We start from the raw sequence: 15,223 nt of genomic DNA, 5'->3' as shown, positions 1-15,223 counted from the left end.
TTTTTTTGCAACTTCCCCCTTCAAAAGGACCATTCTCCACTTTTCCCACTCCTGCCCTGCTGTCCCCCTGTCCTGTGCACCGGTGATGTGACGAACGGCTGTCAACAGTCTGGGTTGACGTAGAGGACTTACACAAGATGTAGAACAGTCTGGAAAATCTCAAGTCTTTCCCTTTACTCAGTATGCTTATTAACATTCATTCTGCAGCTAAGGAATGCTTGAGGTTTTCTTGAGTTCAAAAGCAAAACTTATCTTGGCCATTGCACACTAAAGCATCTGGACAGCAAAAGAAATTCAAGCAATTTCTACTTCGAGCGCTCACCAAAATGGGAAATTTTTGCTTGCCTTTGGGGAATTTCTTTAATAAAAGTAAGCTTATAAAAACCCTAGGAGGATATTCTCGTGAAAATGCAATTTCTGCTGTTCTTCTGCCTTGCCTCCATGCTCTCCCTTTTCCTACCAAATTCTTGTCTTGGGAACAACTGGTGGTATGTCCAACATAGTAGAAGAGCACTTCAAGAACATAACACAGCTTCTTGCTGTTATAAATGTATGATTGAGAGAAGAATTGATTCTTTGAAGATTCCATAGTACATTTTTTCAGAACTATTTCGACACATCTTAGCCAAATCTGGACACCAACAAAACTTGAAGAAACTTTGTTGAAGTTGACTTCAGTGGCACTTCTTGAGGCATGCTCAAAACGAGCCTAGCAATGCCATTAAGTAGTACAGATTCATAAAGTATTTTCCCTGTTAGGCTCCAGCGGGACAAATTCTAGCTAGGTTAAGCCTGTGGCATAAACTAATTAAGCTAAGGAAGTACTATCCAAAGAATGAAGCAAATTATCAAATCTGCATGGCTTTTATCCTTTACAGTTTCACATAAAACCTGGGTTTGGATAGAAGGAGTACCTACTTTTCTCTTGTTTTCAGTCAAAATCATGACAAAAGCAGTGCAATGAAAAAGGAATTAAAAAGTAACTGTTTTTTTTTTTTCAAGAGCAAAACATACGTTTCCACATTGATGATCCCTTTAGAAGTGCTCATAACAGGAAGGAGTTATTACTACTACAAAGATGATCAGAGGGCTGGAGCACCTCCCATACGAGGACAGGCTGAGAGAGTTGGGCTTGTTCAGCCTGGAGAAGAGAAGGCTCTGGGGAGACCTTATAGCGACCTGCTAGTGCCTGAAGGGGCTACAGGAAAGCTGGGGAGGGACTGTTCACAAAGGCTTGTGGTGATAGGACGAAGAGGAATGGGTATAAACTAGAGAAGGGCACATTTAGACTAGACATAAGGAAGAATTTCTTCACCATGAGGGTGGTGAGGCACTGGCAAAGGTTGCCCAGGGAAGCTGTGGCTGCCCCATACCTGGAGGTGTTCAAGGCCAAGTTGGATGGGGCCTTGGGCAGCCTGGTCTGGTGGGAGGTGTCCCTGCCCATGGCAGGGGGGTTGGAACTGGATGATCTTTGAGGTCCCTTCCAATCCTAACTATTCTATGATTCTATGATTACCATCACCATATATGTATCTACGCATGAGCAAATATACACCCTCTCTACAGTTCAGTAATGCATGTTTTTCTGTTCTTCCATTTGATTTGCTTGACTTTAGGAGGGAATGATTAATGAGCACTCCATAAATAAAGAGCACTGCACAGCTATTCCACCTAATAGAGACCAGCCTCTTTTGTAAAGTACCTACCTAACTGCACCAATAAGCAGGTTCTAGAAGGGATGCTGCCACCACAATCTGACTAAAGCCAGACAACTGCAAGCTAAGAAGTCAAAACCAGAGGAAAGAAAACATACCTGCAAGAATTGTGGAAGCACATTAAAGCTATATTTCTTTCTCTTTTCCTCTTTTCTGCAGATAAGACTCACACAGCAAAAAAATTACCCATAGAGCTCTCAATTACACCTACATTCACTTAACAGATGCCACCTTTAGTAGACTGATTAGACTCATTATGACAGTGATTTCATTAGCTTAATGACTCATTCAGTTTACACTTGTTTTCCCTTTCTTTACCATACAATGTCCATATGTACTATACTTCAGCACAGTCCAATGCACCATGGAAACTCAGATCTCCTTTTGTTGCACAGCATGCTACGCAAATTAACTCAACTGCCCTTAAATTTGGGGCAGTAATGTTGAGATAATGAGTCTGCCTGTTCTCATTCTTTTTCCTTGCAAAACAATTGTTCATAGGGGCTGTTTTTACATTCTGACCATGTAGGTCTGGGGATTGCAGGCAGCTGGACTCACATTTGCCCTCCCTGTTTCAGTAGATGGCTCTGGATGCCTCTAGGCATCCAAGCTGCTCAACATCTACCCAATACTATTTTGAGAGTGGGAGATATGTTACTCTTCTCAGGTCAAAGAAAGGCATAGTCATAGTGCTTTCCATGATGTAATACTTAAAAGTGGGAGACACTGGCAAAGCTGTGACCTGGGCTGAATACTGAAGGCTGGCTGTACGCATGGCTTGAGCATGCCTACGGGACCAAGCCCTGCCAGGCACTGACACGAAGACATGGCTGGTGAACACCAAATCGGTTTTGGGTGGAGAACAGTGGCTCAGGAAATCAGACAAAAGTAAGTTGTCATGCCTCCAAGCACACGCTACATCTGGTATCTGAGTAAACTGCAGAAGCGAAGTTAGATCTAGAAGCTAGGACTGAAATTTTGGGGTACTATCAAATTTTAAGCACAAAGATTAGTTTAAGCTGCTGTCTTTGCCTTAGGATCTTGGCCTGCAAGCTACTAACTCATACAGCGAATCCTTCAAAGGTACTAGATTGTGTATGAGACACAGCTGGAGGGCTTTGATACCGGAAGGAGGTTTTATCTGATCAAATACAGACATATGTTTCTAAGTGAGTTGCCTGAGGCTCCATTTACAGTCACAAGAGAAAAACTCGGATCTCCTGGGCACAAAGTCATCCTATTGCAAAATCAAAAAGAATCAGATGAATGATTCCATAAAAAGTGCCCTTATTTCTCTCCATTGACTGTAACAAGAACCCAGACTGGCTGGCTCTCATGTCAACTCTACACTGCAGATGTTTAAAGTCAAGCAAGATTATTTCTAATCAAAGTGGACCACAAGTATCTTTCTTTTCTTTTTCTCTAAATAGATATTTGACTGGCCATGAGATTTGTTCTCTGTTTGCATTTAGTCATGCATTCAGCATTGCACAGATATTCAAGATCAACAAACAACAAAGCAAGATCATTTAATTCTGACTTTTCTTACCACAGTTTGCATATTTACTTAATTCACATATCCTCACTTACACATGACTGGAAAAGTAGCTCGGCTTTTACTGACAAACAAGAAGATCAGAACTGATGATCTACTTGTCACTCATATCCGTTCCAAGGTCTGGAGCCAATTAATATGATCTGCACCCCAGACTACCCTGCAAATAATGCATCGCATGCCAACTTCTAATGCAAAGTATTGGTTTTGGCCATTTTAAGCAACACATACACAATGCCCAATTTCAACAACTTTTAGGATGGAGTCCCAAAAGCATCCCCCAAAATGCAGTGGGATGCTGTCACACAAGTAATAAAACTACAATGCCACAGTCATGTATATGCCACAATGTATACGTGCTCTAGCAGGCTTTCTCCACTACTTTGCATAGTACCTGTTTGGATATGTGACATTAGGTGGTGCTCTCCCAGGGTAATTCTCATTAAGCCATCGATTTGCAAGTGCCTGCTGGATGTTGGGTCTCTTTGCAGGATCTGGCTCTAGTAGAGATCGTAGAAAGTTTACGGCGGCTGTGAAGAAATCAAGAAAAACAATAGTTATGTTGTATGCTTTATGACTTAACACGGTAGCTGAATTACTACAGGTGCGAAGCTTGATCAAGAGTACACTAAAAAAGAACATTTTCTTTATGGTATGTTCTAATGTACTTGAGTAAAAGGAAAACCTGATAAGAGATCAGTAAGTAAAATAAACAATGATTTATAGTCACAATGATTTATAGAGTCATAATGGAGAGGAGAAAAAGCACCTTTTGTTCCAAAGCTTGTTTGAAGTTTCAGAGCACGTTAGCCAAAACTTAGTTTTTGTATGAGGACAAGAGGCTGGAGTCAGGTCAGGGCAAATCACTCAATCTGTGTTTAAAGCAGAAGGAGATGGACTGGGGGTGAGTGGAGAGAAGGGATGCAGAGCCGGGAAGAAAGACACGGAGAATTGGGCTCCCTTTGACATTATAAGGACAAATTCTCTCCTGGCTTCCATCCAAGCTACAGTTGTGGGAGGTTTTAGCCAAATTAAAAGAGTACAGTACAATTAACGGGCTTCGTTCTGTTTTCAGATACTGAACTTTCATCTTCCGGTGACATTCAACCATCCCTTGGGAGTTTCTTGCAAAAACCCTCAAAAGCACTTTTCTGAATATTTTTAAATCATGTGCTTCTTATACAGTTAGGAGCAATGAAATAAAGTAATTTGCATAAAGACTCACAAGAAGCGCTTATCTGAGCTGAAAATACTCTGTTTTAACAAGGTCTGGTCTTTATTCCTCAAATTATCAAGGCTAAATTCAGCTTATCAGCTTTAAGATAGCAAAGAGTCAACTATGTTCTCTAAAAGTTCCTGCATGAAAGATAAAGAAACCTTTATCTGGGAAAACCAAGACTGGGCTGATTTTGTAGAGGAGATAAGTCAAGTGAGATGATGCCAAGTGAGTCCCAAAAGAAGTCAACAGCAAGCAAGACGCCGAAGTGATTATTGCAGCACAGTTTTCTCAAGGTAAAATGGACAGGACTTTGGGGGCTTTTTTCCACCTTATCCCACAGCAGAACTGTGGTGTCCGTCCTATGCTCGGCACCACGCCACCCCCTACTCTGAAGCAGAGCAGCCACAATGTGTCTTCTCCACTAGCAACAGAGCAAAACCCTTGTGAATCCCTGTTCCCATATGCAGTTTAAGGAGAATAACACACCTGCTGTTAAGGCCACGATATTCTCATCTGTAAAGGGCATCAACCTCAACCCCCTTCACAGGTTCCCCTCTGTGAGACCGCTGCCCTCCTCTGTGTTTGCCTGACTGTCCTCCTCAGCAATTTTATCTCCCCACACCCACCCACATTTCCCCTCATCCAGAGTACGTGACAGGGTAGCTGTGCTGATGCACCGCAGCAGGGCGTCAGGCAAGAAAGGGGGAGCTCCTCCTCAAATAAATCAGGGTTAAACCCAATAAGTGCCAACTCCTAACAGCTTGGGTAACCTCAGTGTTCAACATCCTGCAAAGATGAAGTATCAGCTGGAGAGGGCTCTGAGAGGCTATCGGTTTCAACACAGAAGCTTGGATGTGGAAGAGACAGTGTCACAATCATGTATTTACTGGTTCAGCTAGGCATCGGCTGGGTTTTTTTCTAAGCTTTCTCTTTTCAAATAACTGATTTATGTGAGATATTTTGCTTAAATCATCCCTAACATTTTTGTTATTTTTCTACAACAGCAATATTGTGGAAGCAGGAGAAAAAGCCTATATCGAAGTTCACAGAACTGGTAGAAGTGTCTGCTCTCTGTGTGCCCCGAGTGTCCCCCAGTCATGCCTCTTGGGCATGGAACCGTCCATTATGGCAAACAAAAAAACACTTGTTCTTCCATTTTATCTTCTCTTTCTCCAACACCTCCTATATCTCTGTGTTAGAAATCACATGTAGTGCTTGAGAGCAAAATACATGACCTCGCCCCAAACTATCATTCTCCCCCTCCATCACCACCACCTCAGTCCCCAAATCAGTGACTGCTGCCTTAAAAATCTTAAAATTTTTAGCCAAGTTAAGAGAGTAGAGTAAAATTAACGGGCTTCATTCTGTTTTCAGATATAGAACTTTCAACTTCCAGTGACATTCAACCACCCTCTCAGCAAGAGGCAGGCTATTTAAGTGAGGCTTGTGAAGCAGCACAGAGAACACAGACCCAGACTAGGAGAAATTAATTCTAAGGAGAAGAGTCCCCTGAGGAGGGTCCCCGGCCAGGTGAACCTGGGCGATGCAGACGAGATGAGTAACAGCACTTTTGCTGAGTTGAGCTGTCAGATGGTATGAGGAGGAGAGAAGACTTTCCCAGTTAGCCCTGTGGCTGCAGGACAGCAAAATCAATCCCCCGGGAAGCAAACATGAAGCTGCCCAATCAATTGTTGGGCCCACTGTGCCCGAAAACATTTTTCCTGCTGCACCAAGCAGACTGGTGAACAAAGGGTGCTGTGAACCACTCTGCCAAGGCCTCATTATGTGAGACCTTGTTTACGATGAGCTGGAGGACAACACTAATCTAATTAGCCGATGACCTGTACTCAGTGGAATTTTGTTCCCATGGTGTAATTTTGGGGCAAACTTTGCTCTTTTGATAAATGTGAGACCAGCATCGTGAGAAATTACGTTTCTCTTAACTTCCCTTGATGTATAGAGCCAAGCAATGACCAGAAACAGAGCATGCTTCAACAGAGCGTGCTTCAATGGGGATTACAAGACCTCTGTTGTCTTCATGTTTCTTGGTATGAATGACTTGAACTTAGTGTCTTGCTCTGACTGTGAGGGTGTGCCTGGTTAAAATGAGGAGTACGGGTGTTGCTTACAAAACCAGCTGGAGAAAATGCAATGAGGTCATTTCACAAGCCATGAGCGAGCTCCACCTTACACAACCCTTCCTCCAAACTACAGGTATGGACAGACGATGGCTTTTCTTCTCATTTCCATGTCATTCCACTGCCCCAGATAGAAGAACATGAACACAAAGAAGCGGTAAATTGAGGATAAAAAAGGAATGCGTGCAAGGTGACGACCAGCTTCCTGAGCAACTGAACTCTGGCCACCTAAAATCAATAATCGCATAGTTGTGCTGTTTAAGAAGCTTCACGAGAAACGTTTTCCTAAATGGGAAAATCAAACACTAACTCCAAATTTTCCCTGTTGCTACACCGTTGCTTTGAGAGCTCTTGGTCACCCAATGTTTTAACTAATACAAATAAACCATACTCTTACTTAGTGATAGGACTGGCTACTTTTATGATAGGATTGTGCATTCAGTTACTGTGAAATTAAATACTGAAAGACAGTGTACTAATGAAGCAAAACAGATTCCTGCAAAAGATCTCTACTCTATATACAAATTTACAGAAAAAGAAAACTTGATTAAAGAAAAAGATACATAAACCTAAGAAGTTAATGAACAGAGCAATTTGCAGAGCAGAGGAACAGAGTTTCTATCTACTGAACCAAAGCCTAACAATGGCAAGAACAAATGTCACCTTAAATCACAGTTTGCCATGTCAGTGAACACACAAGGCTGCTGACTTAGATCATGAACTAATCTGCACCTTTATTCACAGTGAGTAAAGGTTAACATGTTTAAATCCATTCCATTAATTTCCCATCATCTCTGAAAGCTGAAGCTGCTCTAGTTCTAACAGGATGAACAAAACACCATTTTCACTGGAAACCATGGTGTCAGTGAGCTACAAATGCTACAGACATGAGTTTGTGCGAAAAATTGACCTCCATTATAAAATGGTAGGATGAATGAAACAGTAAAATGAAATGTGTCAAATGTAATGTTATCTTTTTTGCTATCCAAGGTCTGGTCGTCTACAGGACTTTCGTGGGTGATTCAGCCTCAAACACTTGAGTTGGCCCAGTGAGGTCGGTGAAATCTCCCACTTAAAGATGACTGAAAGAAAACAATGACAGGAGAAACTGTCCATTGGTTCAAAGAAACTACGCTGCCATCATGTAACTGCTCTTTATTGGTAAAAACTTACTCTAGGAGGTAAGTTTGGTAAATTTTTTTCCAGACCTTGCAAATATTGACTATGACACGCAAGTCCCTGAATTCAAGAGTAACTTTGCAATCGATGCAGGATTTGGCACCTAGATCAGTGCAGCACAAAGCAGTCTGTATAATCTTTCTTTTAATTTACCCAGCGGGGCTTTGGAACACGTGCTAGAACATTAGAATACCCATTTTGTGCAACTGAATCCTATTGGGAAGTCTCCAGAATGGACTAAATACATCAAATAGACAGAAAGGCTTGCAGCATCCCAGCTCACTTGTAAACCTACCACTTTACATCATGCCAGCAATATGAGCTGCTGGCAAGAAAAGTGTACTTCATGCAGATGCTGAGTGAACAAGGAACAACACACTTCACTTGATCCACAGACAATCTGTGTGTGAAAACCCTTAGCTACCTACTTCTTCTGTATGCAGGTAAATCTACACTTGGAGAATTCATCTTCTGACACAAACTCCAAGGATTTTCTCTTATCCCTCATGACAGTAGTCACCATCCTTAGTGTACCGAGTGAAAATACATGCTCTGTTCTATTTTCTCTACTTGCAATCTTTCAATTTTATGGAATGTCCCTTGTAAATAGTCTGCCAGATAAGGAGAACACAAGCTCTCCACGAACAACAAATTTAGCATACAAAAATAAAACCCAACTACAAAACAGAGTTTGCTCCAAATGCCCATAACAATCTTGCTATAAGCCGAAAAATTATTCTGTTGCCTAGTGACATGGCTTTGAGACAGGAATTAATATTTCTGATACTAATACAGTAACAACTTTGCATTTTGTGAACACACAAAGGTTATCACAGGTCACTGTCCCAAAATAACCCCCTGTGCACATGTCATAATAAATGTTGAGTGTTAAATAATTTTGTTTCATAGATACTAGGTAACAAAATTCTTTAACAGTGAGGTGATTCAAGGTAGCTTATCATTCAACCCTAGTCACGATAATGCCCAGGAATTTTCACTGCAAAATAACATGTTCATGTATTCTTATCCTACGCTAAAATTTTCTGAATGTACAGAACCTACAGAATCTACTCTACAAAAGCAATTTCATAGATTTTCAGATTTATTCCTCTCTCATATTCAGCACAACTTTGTGCTTCCCTAGATTACTTACAGAAGTCAAAGTAAAAGAAGCTACACTAGAGCAAATCCTGCAGATCTTCTGGAGGCTAAAATGAAAAAAAGAAAGAAAAAAAAAGAGTATTTTTCACTATTAGCGTGCCATGTCGGCAGCATGACTCACAATCCAGAATTCAATGCACTGGTTCTGACCAGCTGGATCTGAACAGGTCCCAGCACACCCCCTTGATTACCTGTAGAGAGCTGAGTTGGAAAAGGGTTCATTTCTTTGTCCACCATTTTCTGGTATAAAGCTCTCAAGCTGAATGGCTCCACGGTAAAAGGTAATGTTCCAGTCAACATTGCGTACATGTTCACCCCACTAAAAGAAGACACAGAGAAAAAACCAAAATTATCAGGAACAAACGAAAACTTAGGTTTTAGCGACTGTACTTAATGTTTAATGTCTGACAGCTATTAAAAAAGACGTGTTGCAATGATTTGGGCAAGAATTCCCAGAGGTTTGCGCATGGAGGGTCACACAATGTGTAGGACATAAGCTGGGAGCTGCAGAACTGGGCCAGCTCTTAAGCAACTCTCCTGCTAAATGCCGAGCCACAATTAAGTGTCTCCTCAGGCTGCATAAACACGCTGCTTTTGGAAGCCTTGTCCTGGTGCTGCCCTGGGTATGGAATGACTGCCCACTCCAACGGGGACAATTCCAAGTCCTGCTTTAGCACTCAAAGATAACCTCCACAGCCTCCGGTGCAGCCAAACATCACGTGTGAACTCTCATTACTCAGAGCAAGAAACTTACTGCTTATTTATGCCCAGCAAAGTCAGTGATGAAAAGAGGGTTAGGCACTCTTGTTCTTTTTCCTCTTAGAAGGGCTTTTAATTCAATTTGAGTGGTATTCCTCCCTTTTGAGAACTTGTTTCCTCGATCTGCTGAACGTATGTGAATAGAAAGAAACTAAACTCCTGTGCTATCCTGAACTGTGATCACAGCAACCATTTGTTCAGCTATGAGGAAGGGTAAGAGTTAAATGTGATTTTTTTTTTCTTTTGATTAAAAACAACAGCAGGACATTATTGCTGGAGAAGTTTAAAAGGTTTACAAAAATGACTGTGCTCTGTTTGCCTGCATTCCTCAGAGCTGGTACTATTTCCCTTGATGTGGTTGGGTAGCCCACTGCTGGAGTGAAAAATTCAGTAGCCCTACAACCATTTAGCTGAGAGTCCCCTCAGATGGCAGACTGCAAATTAAGCTTCAGCGGGGCAAGTTAGAAAGAGCCTTGAAGTGCAACAGGGGACCCATCGGGTCAAACTGAAAGATGAGTTTGACCTAAGTCCTAGTCCAATGCATAAACTCTGGCCAATTTTTCTTAGAAGTAGTAGTAGTGCTTATACAGTGCTTCAAATTTTCCAAGCACTCAAAGTACTTCGACGTATAACTTCTGTTATTTCACTGAGATTTATATAAATATTGTTATCCCAACTTGGTAAAGGCAAATCTACCAATACTAATGGAAAAGCTCAATCTCAATTAATTGCAGCAAATTCCTTTCCAGGACTGACAGGGATAACTGTTACAATGTCCATGGTCAACAGGAGGGTAGTGGAGTTGAACAGTCTAGAATAGTACTGCAGAAAAATTCACTGACTCGAAAACATCTCCGTAGCCTCCTCTACCTCTGGCAATGGGGACTTCTGCCTGTTCTTTTGCCTGAACACTAGCAACCTCACAAAGGCTCACAGGTTTTCTGGCCACTTTTGTTTCCCCTTTAACAACCATGCTTTCAAAGCCATGACATGATTCGATATCACATTTCCTGCCAGATGACTGCAGATAGTGCACAGAGCCCATGTGAGGGCCTGAGGATCCTTTGATGAAAACTTAAGAAGCTGTTGACCCTCTTGTGCCTCAGCCATGTCTTCTACTGTGTCTGAACACCATTGATCAACAGTTGTGCTTTACTGCAGTTTCTCCATGCTGTATGTTCCAGCAATCTATATGCAGGTACATAAGTGATGCAATTCAGAACAAAATATCAGCGCAATTTAGTTCAGAGAGTCATGCTAATTAAACAGATTTTCTTGCTCAGAGTAGCCAAATACCTGAATAATGCTTCTCATTCGAGGAGTGCATAACAATGACAGTAATAATGACTGTGAACTAGAGAAGTAACTCACATGGACCAAACGTCTATTTTGGGCCCATATTTTTTCCTTGCCAGAAGTTCAGGGGCTGCATATGCTGGGCTCCCACACTGGGTGCTGAATGGATCAGAATAACCCAAGATGCCTGCACAGTTGCTCAATCCAAAGTCTGTGAAAGGCACAGAGACAGAGTTATGAAAGAGACAGATACAGTAAAACATCACTAGAACACAAGGGGAAAAAAAAAAATCCACTTTTTTTTTTTCCAAAAGCTAAGCAATGAACTGCCTAAGAAAAAAATGATCCACATGCAAAAAATTTCTATAATTTGTTTCTCTGATGGGCTACATAACTAGAGATTTCCACAAACAACAAAAAAGTCTTAGAATACGCACAAGTACCTATTTCATATACAAAGAAACTGCATTTCACTGGGTACTGGATGGCAACAAGCAGAGCTGAGCTTGTACCAGGTACTACATGATGTGCATGGGGCAGAAAGCTACCTTGGGCTATCGTAGATTCCATACTGCTGCAGTATGTTACCTAGAGGCCAAGTGGTATTTCTTCAGCACTTTCCTCTAGATTGTGTAAATGAGCCATCAGACGTAAGGCGGGCAGGGGGTGTTGCTTTCTGGGACTAATACAGCGATGCGCAAACGCACAGGGTTGCAGAGTCAGCATTTCAGCTCCTGGAGCAAGGAAGGGAATGTGTCAACTTGGCTTCCCCTAACCAATTTCTGTCTTGAATTACTGTATTTCTGGCCCCTGGGTGCATCCGATGCTCTTTTGCTGGCAATAGTAACGAGGCACTGGCAAAAGCTGGCACCACGAGTGGAACAGAGACCAGAGGCAGCCTCTCTGCACCAAAGAAGGCTGCAGTTTCCCAAGTACTCTCAGCCAACCCAACCCCAGGCTGGCACCGAGAAGGGTGTTCCTGCAATCTCATCTGCTCCAGTGATGGAATGGCTGCAAGCTGAGCTGGGTTTAGGACCCATGGACCTTCAAAAACAAACCACTAAGCAAGGGAAGAATGGCAGAGAGAGTTGCACCAGTGGCAGAAGCAGCTGGGGGCAATGTGCAAGGTCACCCTGCCTAGGAGTGGGAGAAAGCAATTAAACCACAGCCTGAGAGACGACATGGGAAGGCGAGGAGAGGTTGCAGGGGGTCTTAAATGTGAAGTCAAACAACTTGATGTGATAAAGGTGAAAAAGGCAAGACAAGCTTGCAAGGGGGAGAATGACATGGGCAAAGCTGGCAGGCTGGAAGAACAGACTTTGCTGCAGGGACACATATCAAGGAACGGAGGATCTAGAGAGGCCACAATCAAACATGTTCACAAGTATTTATAACTTGTTATTGATGACAGCTGGAACAACAAAAATACTGCTATTAAGAACACTGACATCTGTTTTGTTCCTCTCTTTTTCTGATCCAGTCTTCTTATAATTTCCCAGAATGCAGGCATGTTTAAAATGAAAATTGCCTTAAACATAAACAAGGCAGTCAGGAGAAGACGACTGCTGAATCCTCTGCCTATAGATTTCTGTCTTGCATCCATGTGCCTCATAAAAACAGCAGCTTTCTGGGTGTGCTACCCACCTGCCTGGGTGGGCTAAAAGCCTCACATCTTGCAGGACAAATATAGCAGGCAACAGTTGAGCCCAGAGTTGACTCTCCCTCCACAGAGTCATTAACTTGGGTCTGTCCCCCTTATCCGCCTACTTATTTGCACAAGACTTGAAGAAATAGCCTGTCCTTTAGCTAAATTTGGCTGAAATCAGACAGGAGCTCCTCAAAGTATTAGAAGTGCCCTGACAGGGTGGTCACATAAGCCTTGGTCCTTTACAAAACCGGAAGAAAAAAATAATGCTGCTTACAAAAAATACAATTATAAAGATTGCCACGTGAGCTGGAGCGCCCAGCTGGCTGCACAACATTTTCCACTCGACTGCCTGCATCTCTGAGAGTGAGAAAAACACCAGAGACAAGAATCACCATATTTAACATCCGAAGAGGCTCAAAGGGGTTTTGCTGGAGAATAATCTCAAAACTGAAGGTAGGATCAAAACAATTTCCTTGCCTCTGATGGAAACCAATTGTCTCTGGACATTACTTAATCATCTCTGCTAGGTATGTATTCTCCCTGGGTCTTATAAAAATATTTCCAAGTATCCATTTACTTAATTAACATATTTATTAGCTGTGTCCAGAGATGTGTTATGTCAACTGTAAAATACTTCTAAAAATTTCTACAAATAATATCTCCACACAATATTATTCATGGCCTTTACCCTACCCACCTCAAAGTTACTTGATTGCAATATAAAGTTTTACAAAGTATATAAGGACTATATTCTGAGATGGCATAAATCAACATCCCTTTATCATTATCAGTGGAGGTATATTCTGGCGGAGGTTTTCATTAGCTCATTTGCTTAAACTATAAAAATTTATTTCACTTTTTTCAGCTCACTTATTTAATCTAGGCTGGTATACTCTTTCTTGTGCCTGTTGAAAAGCAGAATACGTACAAATGCATGCATCTTAGGGACAGTGATTTTACTGCAAAACAAATGGGAATATTGTTATTAAAACTGTGGTAGCACATCATGATCACAGCGTGATATTTATTAAGGATGCACTGCAGATCCTGATAAGAATTTTACTGCCATTCCTGCCTATGTCTTGGGCTTCCTTTCAATAAGCTGAGCTAATTACAGAATTCAGATCAAAGGCCACACTTGGTTTTCCAAAGTAAATATTATGACATGGAAATTCCACCACCCCCACTGTTCATAGTATCGAAGTATCGCATTACGCTACTACTCTAACGCCTCCAGGAAATCAACAGTAGGCTATGGATATATGGCTATGTCTGAAGCTGTGACAGTTGGAATAGCAAAAGAGTTATTTACTAACAGAAGCCTTAGCGCCAAGTTTGTAGACCGGTTTGACCAGCAGAGCTCCACAGAGCTCAGCAGAGCTGTATATCGGCAGGATCCTTTAGGAGCCACAGGTCCTTAAGCAGGATGTCAAGGACTTCACATGGCCTGTGAGGGGCTCTTCAACAAACCTTTATCAGACACCTACCACCATGGGCTGCTAGATGAAGAGAATTGAGTTATTTCCAGCATTTCCAGTCCTGATATTCTTAAATTTGAGATTTAACAGACAGCTAAGAAAAGTGCATTTAACACAGAAAAGGGAATTTTTCTAATAATATTATCTAAAAACATGTTATGAACCAACTTGTCACGTAGCTAAAGGGAGCAAGAAAAAAGCAAGGTGCCATTTAGCAGCTGGGTGAAGAAAGGGAATCAAGGGATTCAGTTCTCAATGAAATGCATGAACAAGCAGGGACTTTCAATGTCGCTCCCTGGTACATATTTAATCTTCATTTTATCTTTTCTTTTTCCTTTATGTTGGGTTTTCTTTGTCTCACAGTCACTACAAGAGCGATATTTTTATCAGATTCTAGTGTATTTGCAGCTGCATGAGACATGGACACCAATCTCCCACCCCAAAGCAGTTAATGGGAGCTGGTTTTGTAGCTGAAAGTCTCTTCTCCCAAGCATGAAAAACAGCACATAGTTCCTCAACACATGTTCTTCAATCCTGAAGAACCTTCCTTTACAGGATATGTGATGACACAACCAAACCATCTCATTTCTAGAAAGACAGACTACATAAAACATTGTATTAAGTGCTGAATGTGAGTGAGGAAACAGGCAGGGAGGAGGAAGGAAACTAAATTATCTGGTCTATAAATCATCTGGTCTATTCTACCAGCCAAAGATGAGTGCTGTAAACTTTTCTTTTTCCTGGGAAAAGCTGGTGGCAATGGAAAGCTGCGTGGCAGTTCAAGTACTACTTCTGCTACCACCTGGAAAATAGGTATCGGTGAGGAAAGGTGGCCCAGGGACCTAAAGCCAGTTTTCAAAGCAAGCACAGTAGACAGAGCACTAAGAACAGAAGCACCACTTCTTCAGGGTGAACAGCCAGAGCTCACCAGCACCACTAGTGACATACAGCCTGAGCTGACTGCAATGTTAAATCTGGTTTTACTTACAGCAAAATTATTACTAATAAAGCAACCTTTATTTTTCTATAACATACCCAGTTGGACAGTGGGATTTAATTGCTTTGTTTTCAAATA

The 15,223-nt window shown here is 41.8% G+C and overlaps 1 protein-coding gene across 2 annotated transcripts in view; it reads right to left on the bottom strand.

Annotated features, from left to right (window-relative positions):
• Window positions 1–15,223, bottom strand: part of HUNK (hormonally up-regulated Neu-associated kinase) — a 58,673-nt gene that overhangs the window by 13,454 nt on the left and 29,996 nt on the right. For both annotated transcript variants that reach the window (XM_069871081.1, XM_069871070.1), the window contains exons 4-6: window positions 11,098–11,233; window positions 9,159–9,286; window positions 3,665–3,800 (exon numbers count right to left, since the gene is read on the bottom strand). In XM_069871081.1, the coding sequence (XP_069727182.1) occupies window positions 3,665–3,800; window positions 9,159–9,286; window positions 11,098–11,233 (400 nt within the window). The remainder of the gene's footprint in view (window positions 1–3,664; window positions 3,801–9,158; window positions 9,287–11,097; window positions 11,234–15,223) is intronic.

The sequence above is a fragment of the Phaenicophaeus curvirostris genome, chromosome 1 (genome assembly GCF_032191515.1).
Source record: "Phaenicophaeus curvirostris isolate KB17595 chromosome 1, BPBGC_Pcur_1.0, whole genome shotgun sequence".
Lineage (NCBI taxonomy): Eukaryota > Metazoa > Chordata > Aves > Cuculiformes > Cuculidae > Phaenicophaeus > Phaenicophaeus curvirostris.
This window is presented reverse-complemented; position numbering and strand designations above follow the sequence as displayed.